Source organism: Oryctolagus cuniculus, chromosome 4, assembly GCF_964237555.1.
Source record: "Oryctolagus cuniculus chromosome 4, mOryCun1.1, whole genome shotgun sequence".
Taxonomy (NCBI): domain Eukaryota; kingdom Metazoa; phylum Chordata; class Mammalia; order Lagomorpha; family Leporidae; genus Oryctolagus; species Oryctolagus cuniculus.
The window spans coordinates 6,561,956-6,575,387 of record NC_091435.1 but is presented as its reverse complement, the minus strand read 5'-3'; the positions used below and the strand labels follow the sequence as shown (position 1 = coordinate 6,575,387).

General features: G+C 50.8%; 1 protein-coding gene across 7 annotated transcripts in view; it reads right to left on the bottom strand.

Annotated features, from left to right (window-relative positions):
- Nucleotides 1-13,432, bottom strand: part of ERG (ETS transcription factor ERG) — a 289,111-nt gene that overhangs the window by 104,405 nt on the left and 171,274 nt on the right. For 2 of the 7 annotated variants that reach the window (XM_070071817.1, XM_070071818.1), the window contains exon 1: nt 8,400-8,542. The exons of 4 other annotated variants lie outside the window; for them this stretch is intronic. In XM_070071817.1, coding sequence (XP_069927918.1) covers nt 8,400-8,417 — 18 coding nt within the window. In that variant the 5' untranslated portion in view covers nt 8,418-8,542. Of the gene's footprint in view, nt 1-8,399; nt 8,589-13,432 lie in introns of those variants that run through there. One more of the 7 variants, XM_008274888.4, reaches the window with a different exon arrangement.

Here is a 13,432-nt window from a genome sequence, read left to right as displayed (position 1 = left end):
CCTAAGTCCAGCCAAGGCCCTGCCCCTAACTCCCCGCAGGGGTCCTGGAATGCCAGAGAGAACCAGATAGTGCAGACCAGTTGCACTGTCCCAGGAAGGAAGTCCGGCCAGTCGGGACTGCACCTGCGCAGGTCGGCAGCCCCAGACCAGCGCTCAGCCCATCGTCCCCCAGGCTGGCCCCCAGCCCTGTCCCTGTATCTCTGCCTCGAGTCCCTTGCATGAGAGATAAGCCCAGTGCTCTCCCACAGGGGCTACTTCCAGGGTGCTGCAAAGACATGGAATATGGTGGACAGCGCCTTCCTCCATCCTTAGGTTCCAGTGCTCCTGGGGGCATCAGGCAACACACACAGACAATTTGAATGCCAAAAGGGCAGAGCAATATCCAACCACAAACATTATTATTATTATTATTATTATTAATTCAGTTTGGAACAACATCTTGGGAAATCTCCCTCAAATTGAGACACGGAGAAACTGTGTTGACAAATGCTTAAGTTCTGTTTCTGCAGCTTCTCCTTCCTCAAAGGTGCGTGTCACATGCACCCTGCTCAACTCTGGGAAAAAAAAAAAAAAAAGCCCAGAGGGAGTGGGACCCAGGGTGGGGAGGGGAGGCAGCCTTCCTTGGTGCTGGCTGAGCCATCTGTTAAGCGGAAAAGAACAGGGACCAGCGTGCGACGCGCTAGCCGCTACTATAATTTCAAGATGCCAAGAGAGCTGTGGAATCTTCCGGGTGGGCCGCTGCAAACCCGCACGTGTGAGGCGCAAGTGGGCGGGAGCTCTTTATCACGGACTCCAGAATTGGACGTGCATTGTTTTCGACACAAGTGTTTGAAGTAACAGCCCTGATGTTAATGTTATGATTGGATGCCGACGTGGCAATTTAAAAATAAATAATTTTGCTTGGCCTTCGCGATTTCTTTTCTAAACATCTCTCAGCATGGATCCGTGCCTGACGGCAGATAACCACTCTCCCAGCGCTGAATTCCCAGGGCGCCACGGCGGGATGTGGGGAGCCGGGGGGTGCACTCCAACCTGCAGTTTCATTCTGGAAGTCCGAGACCAGAGGGAGGAAGTGGACGCTTGGGATGAGGATGGAGACGGGTTCTGGAATCACTGCCCCTTGGATATTGCCAAATATGGAAAGAATTCTGGTCACCAAGCAAATACTCGCGGGGGCTCAGAAAACTTGTACAAAGGGAGGCTTAAAAGATAAACTAATTTTGGTGTAAAAATCTTGAAGTCTTGAAGGTTTTTCACAGTCTGCCTTTTCCATGAACTTTATTCAGAGCCCTTGGAGAGGTGCTGAAGTGTGAGCTTTGCATTTTCTCTCTTTTATTGTAACCAGCCCCTGGGAGAGCAACAGCTGCCTGTGGGTTTTCTGCATGAGAGGAAACCACATAAAGTAGCCAGTAACAATCCCTTCCACAGCCCAGTGACCGAACGTGTCACTTTCCTCTGCACAGTAATTTAATACTGGGGGCTGCGGCAAACAGCAGGAGGAGATCCGGAGACAAGAGACAGGGGCGATAAAGAGATCTCCGTGATGGGGCAGCCTGTGAGGTCTCCCTGGAGAAAAGCAACAGAACCCACGGGGCCGGCGGCGCCATGGCTCACTTCATAATCCTCCGCCTGCAGAGCCGGCATCCCATATGGATGCCAGGTTCTAGTCCCGGTTGCTCCTCTTCCAGTCCAGCTCTCTGCTGTGGCCCGGGAGGGCAGGGGAGGATGGTCCAAGTGCTTGGGCCCCTGCACCCGCATGGGAGACCAGGAAGAGGCACCTGGCTCCTGGCTTCAGATCGGTGCAGCGCCAGCCATAGCGGTCATTTGGGGAGTGAACCAGCAGAAGGAAGACCTCTCTATCTCTCTCACTGTCTATAACTCTACCTGTCAAATAATTAAAAAAAGAAAGAAAGAAAAGCGACAGAACCCAGGCTGCTGGGAGCCCCACAAGAGACAAGAGAATTCAGCAGCGGCTGGCACGTAGCAAGCGGTCTCAGGATGACGTTCATCCGGGTGATAAACTCAGGATGCTAGGGCTACAAGTTTTAAATATTTTCCTATGCTTCCCTAAACATCAACAGAATTGCAATAATTCCTTCTACTTTACGCAGGAGAAATCTCTCCAAAGAGCTGAGACTTCTATTTGAAATCTTCCCTGTGTTTATATTCCTCTGATACCTTAACTTCCTCTTTATGATTTCAAAGAATTTTAGTCAAACTTTCTTTCTGCAATAAGTAGTCACTGAACCCTACACGTGGCCAGTCCCTGCTGAGGACAGGCAAAATACCCCCCAACGCAGATCCTGTGATGTCGAGGCTGTGCATCAGGGGTCATCCTCACAGACAAACACGAGCAATGCTGGGGAGGGAGAAACGGACAGGGTGAGGATTGACCCAAAACTTTCTAACACACCTGAGCCAAGTTCAAACAGGGAAACGTGGGAAGTAAGCATCAATGTGTGCGAATGAAAGTACAAGTCAAAACGAGACAATCTGGGAGTGACAATGCGCCACTAGTGCAAACAGTTTCACAGTTTCCAAAAAAATAGAATGAAATCCTAAAATTAAGGAAGTGCAAATAAACATGGTGTTCCATTCTCGCCTTTCTGAATGGCGATGTTCAAAGACCAAGATGCTCAGAGTTGCTGGAGTGCACTGGGAGTGGCCCCAAATGTGGCTCAAAGATCGGGTACAACTCAAGAGACAGAGGTAAATTGGCATTTATATTTGAAACTGGCAAATATTTAAATTTTGTGGGCTGGCGCCACGGCTCATTAGACTAGTCCTCTGCCTGCGGTGCCAGCACTCTGGGTTCTAGTCCCGGTTAGGGAGCCGGTTCTGTCCCGGTTGCTCCTCTTCCAGTCCAGCTCTCTGCTCTGGCCCAGGAGGGCAGTGGAGGAGGGCCCAGGTGCTTGGGCCCTGCACCCCATGGGAGACCAGGAGAAGCACCTGGCTCCTGGCTCTGACTGGCGCAGTGCGCCGGCCATAGCAGCCATTTGGGGAGTGAGCCAATGGAAGGAAGACCTTTCTCTCTGTCTCTCTCTCTCACTGTCTAACTCTGCCTGTCAAAAAAATAAATAATAAATTTTGTGAAGAATTTAAATATTAAGTGTACTCGTGGGCCCAATAATTCCTTTTCAAAGAACCAACACTCATGAAGTGAGTTTTAGAAACATAAAGCGTGTACATTGCAATGTAGCTAGCAGAAATGGACTGCAGCTCTCTCCCTACACTAGGACAAGGGTTACAAAAATTGCAATGCTTATTTTAGATGGAATATAATCCAGCACAAACATTCTGCTTCCTAAATACTTTAGTCACATGGCCCAGTATCTGTTAAACAACGTGAACTGAGATAAGCAAGGTGGACAGGTGGACGCAAGGATGGGCAGACACATTCAGTGGGAAGACACAGCCCAGCCAGTGCCGCGGCTCACTAGGCTAATCCTCTGCCTGCGGCACCGGCACCCCGGGTTCTAGTCCCAGTCAGGGTGCCGGATTCTGTCCTGGTGGCTCCTCTTCCAGTCCAGCTCTCTGCTGTGGCTCGGGAGTGCAGTGTAGGATGGCCCAAGTGCTTGGGCCCTGCACCTGCATGGGAGACCAGGAGAAGCACCTGGCTCCTGCCTTCGGATCAGCGCAGTGCGCCGGCTGCAGCGGCCATTGGGGGGGTGAACCAACGAAAAAAGGAAGAGCTTTCTCTCTGTCTCTCTCTCTCTCTCACACTGTCCACTCTGCCTGACAAAAAAATTTTAAAAATTAAAAAATTTTAAAAAGTAAAAAAAGACACAGCCCAACAGAGCCTGTGCCCAGCTGGTTGGGATGTGGAGCGATTTATGTTGGCTTTGTAGGGCGCGTTTGTTTGTAGTCTGTACAGAGCGATGAGATGCATTCTCCACAGTCCAGGAGAACAGAGGACCCTGGAGGCACCGGAGTCCCAGCCTAACCAGCAGCAAGACGCAGGCGGCAGCCTCTGCACTTCTGCACAGCCAGAGACAGAAGCCTGGGCCCTCGGGACAGGTCGGTGCCAAGCTCTGGGCAGCACTGTGGACCGCGACCCCTGGACGCACTGCCTGCCTGTGGGGTTGGTGCCTGCCCAGCACCACCTCAATGATAGGACCCCTGCCAGTGCCCTCCTCTGACCACCCCGCCTCCCTGCTGCCCAGGCCCAGGCGTGGCCTGCCCTGTGTGTGGGCGCCGAGCCCCTGGGAAAGCATCGGGGCAGAGTCAGAGGCTGCGGCCTTCCCAGCCAAAGCAAGGCCATGGAAACCCAGAGAGAATGACGAGCAGGAGACAAAAGACGATGTAATGCACTAGGCAAAGTCACATCAGTCGGGGGCGCCTCATGGCACCTCGGAGACGTGATTGACAGACATCAGCTTGCACTGCACTGGGCAGCCGTTACTGTCCCATTCTACAGGTGGGCAAACTGAGGTCAGACAAATTGGAGACCTTGCTCAGGGTCATCAGATTAATAAGGATTCGAACACAGGTGTGCACAGGACCACACAAAGAGGAACTCTCTCACAAGGTGATGTGGAATCCCTGGGCTGAGGAGCTGTCCCCCTCGACTCCTCCACTCTGTCCCGACAAGCAGGGGGGACGGCTCCCACACAGCACCTAAGGGTGCTGGGAGCTCACAAGAAAAGATGCTGCCATGGCAGAGGGTGCCACCAAAGGAGGCAAGGCCTGCCCACTGGCCCCAAAGGAGTGCCTTCACGGAGATTCCTGTCTCCCAGGTCTGACTCCCCGGGGCTCCTGCCCTGTGACTCAGAGACAGCCACTATCGAATCAATGCTGAGTTACCCAGGTGCCGGCCACTGAGTGGTCTCCACTGCCACACAGCAGACCCGACCCTCAAGTTCAAACGCAGAGGTGGTGTTTTCCCGAAGACAGCAGACACGGTTGTCTAACTTGTTTTTATGTGTGCTTTCTTGAGAGCTGGTGACCCAAACACAGCCATGGCTTCTCTGGTGGCCTTTCGAGTAATTGTTTCGTTGGAGAATCATTGTTACATTTCTGTTCTACTGAATGGTCTTTGTTACACACACACACACACACACACACACGGAGCGAGGAAGCAGGTGTGTGTCAGCCATCGCACGCAGCCTGGCTCCAAGGGCAGCCCGTGCCAGTCACGTGCACAGAGCGCCTCTCAATCCACTTTTAGGCCAGGACAACAGGTCAGGGTCTGCTCCAGGATACGGCACTCAAGAAACACCTGCGGTTCCTTCTGCTGTCACAGCACCCCAATCCCAAAGTCACAGGAATGCAACGAGCCATAGTCCACTGCAGCCAGTGGGGGAATGAAAAACCTGTGTGTGTAGCTATCAAACTCACTCGTCACAGCCACCAAGACCCGGGACGAGGTTAGCTTCATCTCAGTGCCACTCCTTCCACACAACGACAGATACTCGGCGGGTGCCGCTATGGGCACAGCACGACACACCGGGCGAAAACGCCATGGTTTTAACTTCATAAAATCCATTTCCTATCACTGCGTGTTTCAACCTCTTGAAGTGAGTTGTTGAAACAGCAGGAGTGCGCCCTGAAACCTTGCTCAAGCCTGGCCAGGAAACTGTGTGTCCTGCCTGATGCTTCCAATGCCTTCCCCAACACAGCCCTGTGCTGCCCGCCCTCTGCCCGCCCCTCCATGCCGGACTGCCGCACAAGGAAAACCCCTTTAAGCTCTAGATCAGGGCTTGCGACTTGGGGTGCCTAGACCCCTCAAGCGGGGTCCAGGGATAGAACTGCATTTCCCTTCTTTGACACATTTAAAAAGCATCATTCTGCTTTTGTGAGAGCTTCCTCATGGTAAAGGGCATTCGATAAAGGACGGGAAAGCCTTTAGGGGGCTGGCTTGTAACTCAGAACTGAAGTGGAATTGAGTTGCAAGGATCTCAGAGGTTCCCAGTGCTGTTTTGTGGGGAGGCTGGGGTAGGGGCGGCGGGAAGCACCTGTCCGTAGGGTCAGGAGGCACAGAGGCCGGGGGACGCACCCAGACTGACCCGGGAAGTGTCTGCGGACACGGCGACAGCCATCAGTCGTCTTCAGAAGTGTTCACCTCATCTTAAAATCCAGACGCTTAGAGATAACTGCACGCACGCGGTCGCGCGAGCTCCCAAAAGTCCTTGCCTGCTTCCAACTGAAACATTCAGTCCCCGGCTACAAATTGCCAAGGGAGCGTGCTGGTGAGACTCACAAAGGCTGGGCAAGCATATTTGGTTTTTTGTAATGTCTCTTGGGGTCTCAGAAATAATCATGCAAAAAAAAAAAAAAAAAAACAATCCCACTCAGAAGATGAGTGACATCAGCTTCAGGCTGGTGGATGCCTACCTGATTAACTGATTCTTTTTATTGAAATAACAACAACAACAACAAAAACCAGAGTGCATGAAGACTGGCCGTGGCCTGTGTGAGGGACTTTTTCCTAATTCCACCGGACAGCCGTCATTTTCCCTGGGCTAATTTGAGCTCTGCACTAACATAATTAAAACTGGAGTCAACAGACTCAAGACCTCCCTGTTTCACTCTATAAACAAGGCTGTAAAATCATCCCATTCCCTTACCCAGGAAAACGAAGAAGGCTATTTTATTTCAATAGAAGAGTTTTTAAGAACCTCCTTGAAGTCATTTTAAAGTTTCCCTTTCGATATACACAATGTACATACAACACAATGAAACAAAACCTGAAATCAACAGAGTATCCTAGACAAGTGTAAGTTGTTCCTCGATTCAGAAAAACCACAAAAGGTTCAAACGTTAAAAATAACATAACATATCTTCATTACTGCATCTTTCAAATGAAGCAGGACGATACCTTTCTCGGTTTTACAAAGTGATCTTTCCTTCTAGAGGACGATCTTCTGTCTCAAATCTGAATGCGTTGACGGGAAGGGGCATGAGAGACTACGCATTAGCTATTCAAGATGTACAAAGAGTATTTGACTCGATTGTTATGAAATGTGAACAAAAGGCTGAGAATACAAGCAAACAGAGTGGCACCTGGGTTACAAAATCAAGTCATGTCTATTCGCGTGGCTGAACCTGGAGCACAGCAAACCTCCAATTTTAAAATTTCTTTCTATGCTGTTTGTTACATTTCAAGAGACTCCAACGCATGAAGCCAAAGAAAGAAACCTTGTAGAGGAGGGAAGTCGCCGGTACGTGAATTTTTCAATATATTATTGAACACGGCTTGGGAAATAAACACAGAACAGAACTTGTGACAACTCAGGCTACACAGGGTGCGTTAATCAAATCTCTTCGACAAACATTTCCAGTAGCGAAAACGGCAAAGCGAGGAGGATTTAGGGGAACGCCTTGGTGCGCTGCTGGGCAAACTTCCATTTTCCTGAACTTTCCAACTAACATCCTTGATGAAAACACAACCAATGCCTCCCAGCTTTAAGCAGCAGAAGTAAAGCCAAGTAAAGCCGTGCCACAAACACAGCCGTCTCCCTCCTTCCAGTACCTGTTTTTGCAGCTGATTTTGCTCATTCCTACAAATGTCCCCGGGGCGTGGTGGCTTTGAAGTGATTGTCCCCAGACCCACCGCCTCGCAGGCCCTATCCCACAGACTCACACAAAACATGGTCATTCCCAAGAGCGAGGCCAAGCTGGACTCCCACAGGTATGGCTCTCCTTCCGTGTTCATCTCTACGTGACACCTTCTAGAAACATGTTCAAGAAAACACAGCCAACCAAACCCACTAGAACACACAGCCACTGCTTTCCAATCCCCCGAACCCAACAGCACCCAGAAGAAATCTTACTCAGCGTGTACGGAGGAGTAGGTATTTTATTAACAACAAACACGCAACCAAACAAACAAAATTACCCCCATCGGAGTTACGAGAATGCCAGTCCTCAACATGGCAGTCCCCCGAGTCAAGCCGACATTTGCACGTCCCGTCACCGGCAGCCACCTGCCCAGGATCCTCTACAGCCCCGGTGGCGGGCTGGCTGGCAGCCCTGGGGCTAACAGTCGGCACACAGCGTCCGCAGGGCCACCCTGGACAAGCCCACCTTTTCCTCTGCCCCTGCCCTCCAACTTCTGTGCGCCCATGGCCTTGAACAGGACCCACATCCAGGCACCGCGAGGGCTAGTTCGAGAATCTGAAAATCCAGGAGCGCTCCGAAAAACCTTCGCAGAAGCAATCCACGGCACTCACCGGTGAATTTAGAAACCCCAATTTTTTTCTGAGTTTGAAGTTTTTAAGCCCTGCGGATGGTTGGAGTAGGAAAAAGGAAATTTACTAGGCAGTGCAAAGGAAATCTTGTCCTCTATTGTGGTAGGGGGGGTGTTGCCCAACCCTAACTTATCTGCCTTGATAAAGGAAACCAGAGAAAAGCGTACCAAGAACAAGATTTTGTCAAACGAAAAGGAACCCTTTCCTTACCTTAATAGTGCTGGCCATAATGCAATCAAGTTTATTGATCGTTTATAAATGTTAATAATAATTATTGCTTCTCTCTGACCAGAAAGTAGTTTTGATGAGGTTGCTAAGAGCGGATGAGATTGTGCTAAGCCTGGGAAATGAAGTCAGCCAATGGCAGGAAGAGGTTTCTATTGGTCCTGGCCGCCCAGCCCCAAGAAACAGGATATTTGGGAGTGGAGAGATAAGAGACCCTGAAAACAATGTTGTTTTTCTTGATGATATACAGCCAGGAGGATTTTTTTTTAATTTAAAAAAAAAAGTCACCCAATGCCTGGGACTGGGGCTGGGGCTGGGGCAGCAGGTGTGAGCGTGTGGCTGTGGGTGTCATGCGGTGCCGACACCCAGGCGGGATGCAGGTGTGGTGGGACGCACTCCGCAGGGCCTCCCAGGGCCCGCTGGCTCCCGGGGGGCTGGCGTGGGGGGCTGCCTTCAGCCCGGGGGGCAGCCTGCTCAGCCTGCTCCTCCCCGGGGCTGCCAGTGCCACTCGGCAGGGCGGAGGACCAGAGCTGCCTTTCCCATGCGAGAAACTCTCCAGGTGGGACTGACTTCACTCTACCAGGTGACTGAGTTGAATTCTAGACACTCACTGGCTGCTGCTGAACAACCTTCCTGTAGTCAACATCGCCAAAGAATGTTCTAGAACAGTTTCATTTTCTCCTTCTAAACTCATGAAGGCGTCATTTGGTCCATAACAAACAAGTGCAAAGTCTCTAGAATTGAAGTTACAAAAAAAAATTTTAAATTAAACCTACCAAAGACTGTTTTCAGATATTTACACAAAATCCAAATAATTTTTAGGATGCCGTGAGCCAGTGCCACCCTGCCGGACAGCCACGCTGTGGACAGCACATCCTGGTAGAGCTCTCGGCCACCTGGAGGTGCCACGGAAGATCCTGTTCAGTGCTGAAGACCCAAGCTGTAAGTTCAGGGCCACAGGCCTGTTTTCCATTGGAAGGAAGTCCAGCTAATACAAGGCCTGGACGTTCCTTAGAGCACTTCAGGCCCTTAATTACTCATTTTCAGGAAATTACTTGCTCTTCGGAGGAAACAACATTTTGCTTTGAATCGAGCTATGCAAAAGCTGGGCCAGTACAGAGGTGTGGTCTCAGCAGAGACCCTCGGAACACAATGGAACAGACCCTGAGTCACGGGCAGGTCTCGGACTCAGAGGAGGACGTCCAGTGAGCTGATTCATTCAGCCTCTGCGGCTGCCCAGCCCAGGGTGCCCTGTGTCCTGCCACAGCCCGGATCCATCCCCTGTGCTCAGATATGAGGAGGAGAGGGAGGAGGAGAGAAGGCAGAGCGGAAGACAGAGGGTGAGAGGAGGAGGAAGAGGAGGAGGAGGAAGAGAAGGGAGAAGGGAGGCAGAGGCAGAAGGAGGGGGAAGGGGAGAGGGAGAAAGGGAGAGAGAGGGGAGGGGGGAGATGGTGAGGGAGGAGGAGGGGGAATGGGAGAGGACAAGGGAGAAGAGAGAGGGAGGGAGCAGGAGAGAGGGAGGGGAGGGGCGAGCCGGTGAGGGAGAAGGACAGGGCAGGGGCAGGGACAACACCAGGAGAGGGAGAGCGAGACACACACTGTAGGAAACCCCTCTCTGTGTACAACTCAGACCCTCCACGTGGAGAGGATGTTGATTTCCGCTCTTTTCATCTCGGAACAATGAGCAAGATGGCAGGCTGATTAACACTGCTCCCTACAATTTCAAAGTCCTCAGCTGTTTTCTCTAGGCAGCGTCCACCGGGCCTCAGGAGGGCCGAGGAGCAGCCCCGCTCAGCTCCCAGGCTCCTTGCTCTGTGCTCTCTCCCAAGGGGAGCAAGTCCGTGGGGGCGTGAGGGGGGCTGAAGCCCCCAGGGAGCAGCACGCTATTGTGGATTAACTGGGCTTGAAATAAGGAGACCTCTTGGCTAGCAAAACAGCTCCCGGAGACAATGCTGCACCTTCCGCCTCCTTGGGGTCTCCTGGCTTCCAAGCCAGCCCCTCTGTGTTCTCTGTCCAATGTATTTGTGGGGGTCTCATGCTGCCGTGATGAGCTCCCCTTAAATCCTGGCCTCTTGCCTAATTCAAACCAAACAGCAAACAGTAATTTTTCACCCTGTTTTGAAATAATTTCCACCTTACAGAAAAGTTACGATAGATTACACAGAGCTCCTAACACCCTCGCCCAGTTACTCCCGCTGTTGGTGAGCTCCACCGTCTGCACTGCATTGTCTGTCTCTGTTTCATGTGTTATTTGTGTATCGTGCTTATGTGTGTGTGTTTGTGTGTCTGTATACTTTAATAAATAACAATATTTTTATTAGGCACTAATTTCTTTGCTTGGATATTTACAATGCAAAAATCAGATACTAATATTTCATTTATTACCTAAAGATTCTCTCCAAGTTTCATTGTGTCCAATTTTGAAAATGCATAAAAATATAAAAAGTCACCTACCAAAAAGTTAATTCGGGGATAATGAGTTCCAGAATTTGAAAACCACAAATGTTCTGAGTACAAAGTGGTTTGATTCCTACCACCTTACAAGAAAACTCCGATGACAATGGGGTAGCAGTAGCCGAGTATGGCAGTCTCTGAATATTGAGTAAAAAGCTTTTTTTAAAAAAAAACACACAGCTTTGATTGGCTATTCATAGCATAAGGCATATCTGGTCATTGGAATCCAGAAGTGTGAAGCCACCCCCCACACACATTACTCTGGGGAAATCATCTAAAGACACAGAAATCATTCCATCCCTCCTCCAGCTCTCCCCCAGTCTGGACCATTCAACATCCCAGCCCTGGACCATCCAGCACCTCTGGGGTGCGCTGCCTGTCCTATCCGGCACTAAGGGGCAATCTGACGGATGGCCTCAAGCTGGGGACCGTCCTGCCATGAGCCCATCAGGACAGAGTCCCTGAGGTTCAGGAAACACTGCACGGGGCCAGGGTGGCCTGCCCCATAGCCCTGGGTAAGCCCAGCACAAGTCCACCTTGCAGTCACCCATCACGTCCCTGTTGCCCAGCAACCACCAAAACCCTTCATTATCCTGTTCATATTTTGCTCCCAGTAAAAGAGAGTGCCAATTAGCTCAGAGGTACAAGCCAACGGTAAAGGAAGCACTATCATCTGTGCGTCCAGACCTGTGTCTCCTTGGATCTCACGCCAGCTGCTCCATGTGACACCTGTGGGAGAAGCTGAGGACTCACAGCCCTTGGATGGGTTGGGGGGGGCAAGACAGCCCTGAAAACGACACCAGCATGGCAAACAGCACGCTGAGACACCCCTTCCCCGGAGCCGGGGGCACGATCCACTCGGCACCGACGACTCTGCGGTAAGCCCCACACGACGCCACTCCCACATCATCAGCAGCAGGGGAGACTGGGCGAGTACTCAGACACTGCTCGCAGGTGCCGCCTGGCAAGTCAAACATCCTACTGCAAACACCGTTGGGTAAAACTGAAATGACAAGGTGGAAGTGACAGCAGGTACACGTCCCAGCACTCCCCTCACCTTTGGTTCACCTGTGTTTGCAGTAGTTACAATAAACATGGATCGCAGTTTCAAGGGATGTAAGTCAGATGGAATGTTCTGGGTTTTTGTAAATATCTGAACACAGGCCAGTTCTACACAGCAGACACATATTATCTACAGCTGTCAAGCCTCTCGGGCGTGCATGCCAAAACACACGGTCTGTTTTACATGTCTACAGCAGGGGCAGAGTAGCTCCTGTGGGTTAATTTTAGTAAGGAAACCCAGGAGGCTCTTATGTGTTTTGTGCCCATCATCTATCCAACGTGGATCCATCCAGCGAATATTAATGGCGTGCTGTTTCCGTGCCCGGAACTCCAGTAGGCACGCAGGAAGCCCGGATGACAGGACGCTGTCCCGTCAGCCAGCGCCTTAGCATTCGGGAAGCTTCTGTCTCTCCCCTGGAATTCCCCATGCACGGAGCTGGAGAGCCCGGAATGGGTCATGAAACGGAGGCTTTGTAAGGGCAAAACAATAGGACAAAAGCACCGCACACTGTCCCCAAGATGACACATGCATCTTAAGTGCATGCTGTTTGGACTGCTCATGAGGGCCCTGTGAGTAGGGTGTCCCAGGGGACACGCCTGAGATTGCAGATAAGAGGCCGGCATCTGGAGCCGCCGCAGTGGAAAAGTACATCCCCAGTGGAACTTTTCCATCCGCGTCGCTGGGAGGCTTGGCCTGGGGCCGGCTCTCCGTTTGCAGCGCGTTTTGTGTCTCCAGCTCCACTCTATCAGGTGAAAGAGTGTGCAAGTGTGTGTGCTTGTGTGTGTTCGCCTTTGTGTGTGTGTGTGTGTGTGAACTGCACTTACATGTGTGTCCATCTGCATGTGTGTGAGTGTATTTGTGTGCGAATGTGTTTATGTGCAACTATGTATGTGTGAATCCTTATGAGTTTACACGTGTGCATTTGTGTGTGTGTGCGAATGTGTGAACATGTGTTTGCCATAGCCTCGAGTGGCACATGAAGAAATAATCCTATTGCGATTTACATAGCTATTGTTTCAACACTGTCTCTAAGTGGGTTGTGTATTCTTCAGCCTGTTGGCGGACTTGGATTCGCCTAAGCCAAGGAAACTGTTATCACATACTAAATCCTCAACTTCTCAACAGCACGTTGCAATTTCCTTCGTGTCGAAGCCGCAGCTCAGTCCTGCTGGCTCCAGTGGAGCAATGATTTCAATGAACACCGTTTCATAAGCTGCCCGTACATTCTCAAGTTCGTGCTAACCATGCTCTTACTCAACTCCATACGCCCCTAAAAAGGCAGGAACACCAAGCACCACGATCAGGACCCTAAATGTGCCCATTTATTTTTCACGTTAAAAACAGAAGAGGAGGGCAGTTACCTTAGCTCAGTAATTTAATTGGAAGGGATTTTAGAATTTCCTGTCTCAATTATCATGCTTCTGCCTGCAATTCGTGACTCATTAAATGTCTTTCAAAGTCTTCACCCCTAAACTGGGTGTACCAGGGGTCTTCAAAGAAT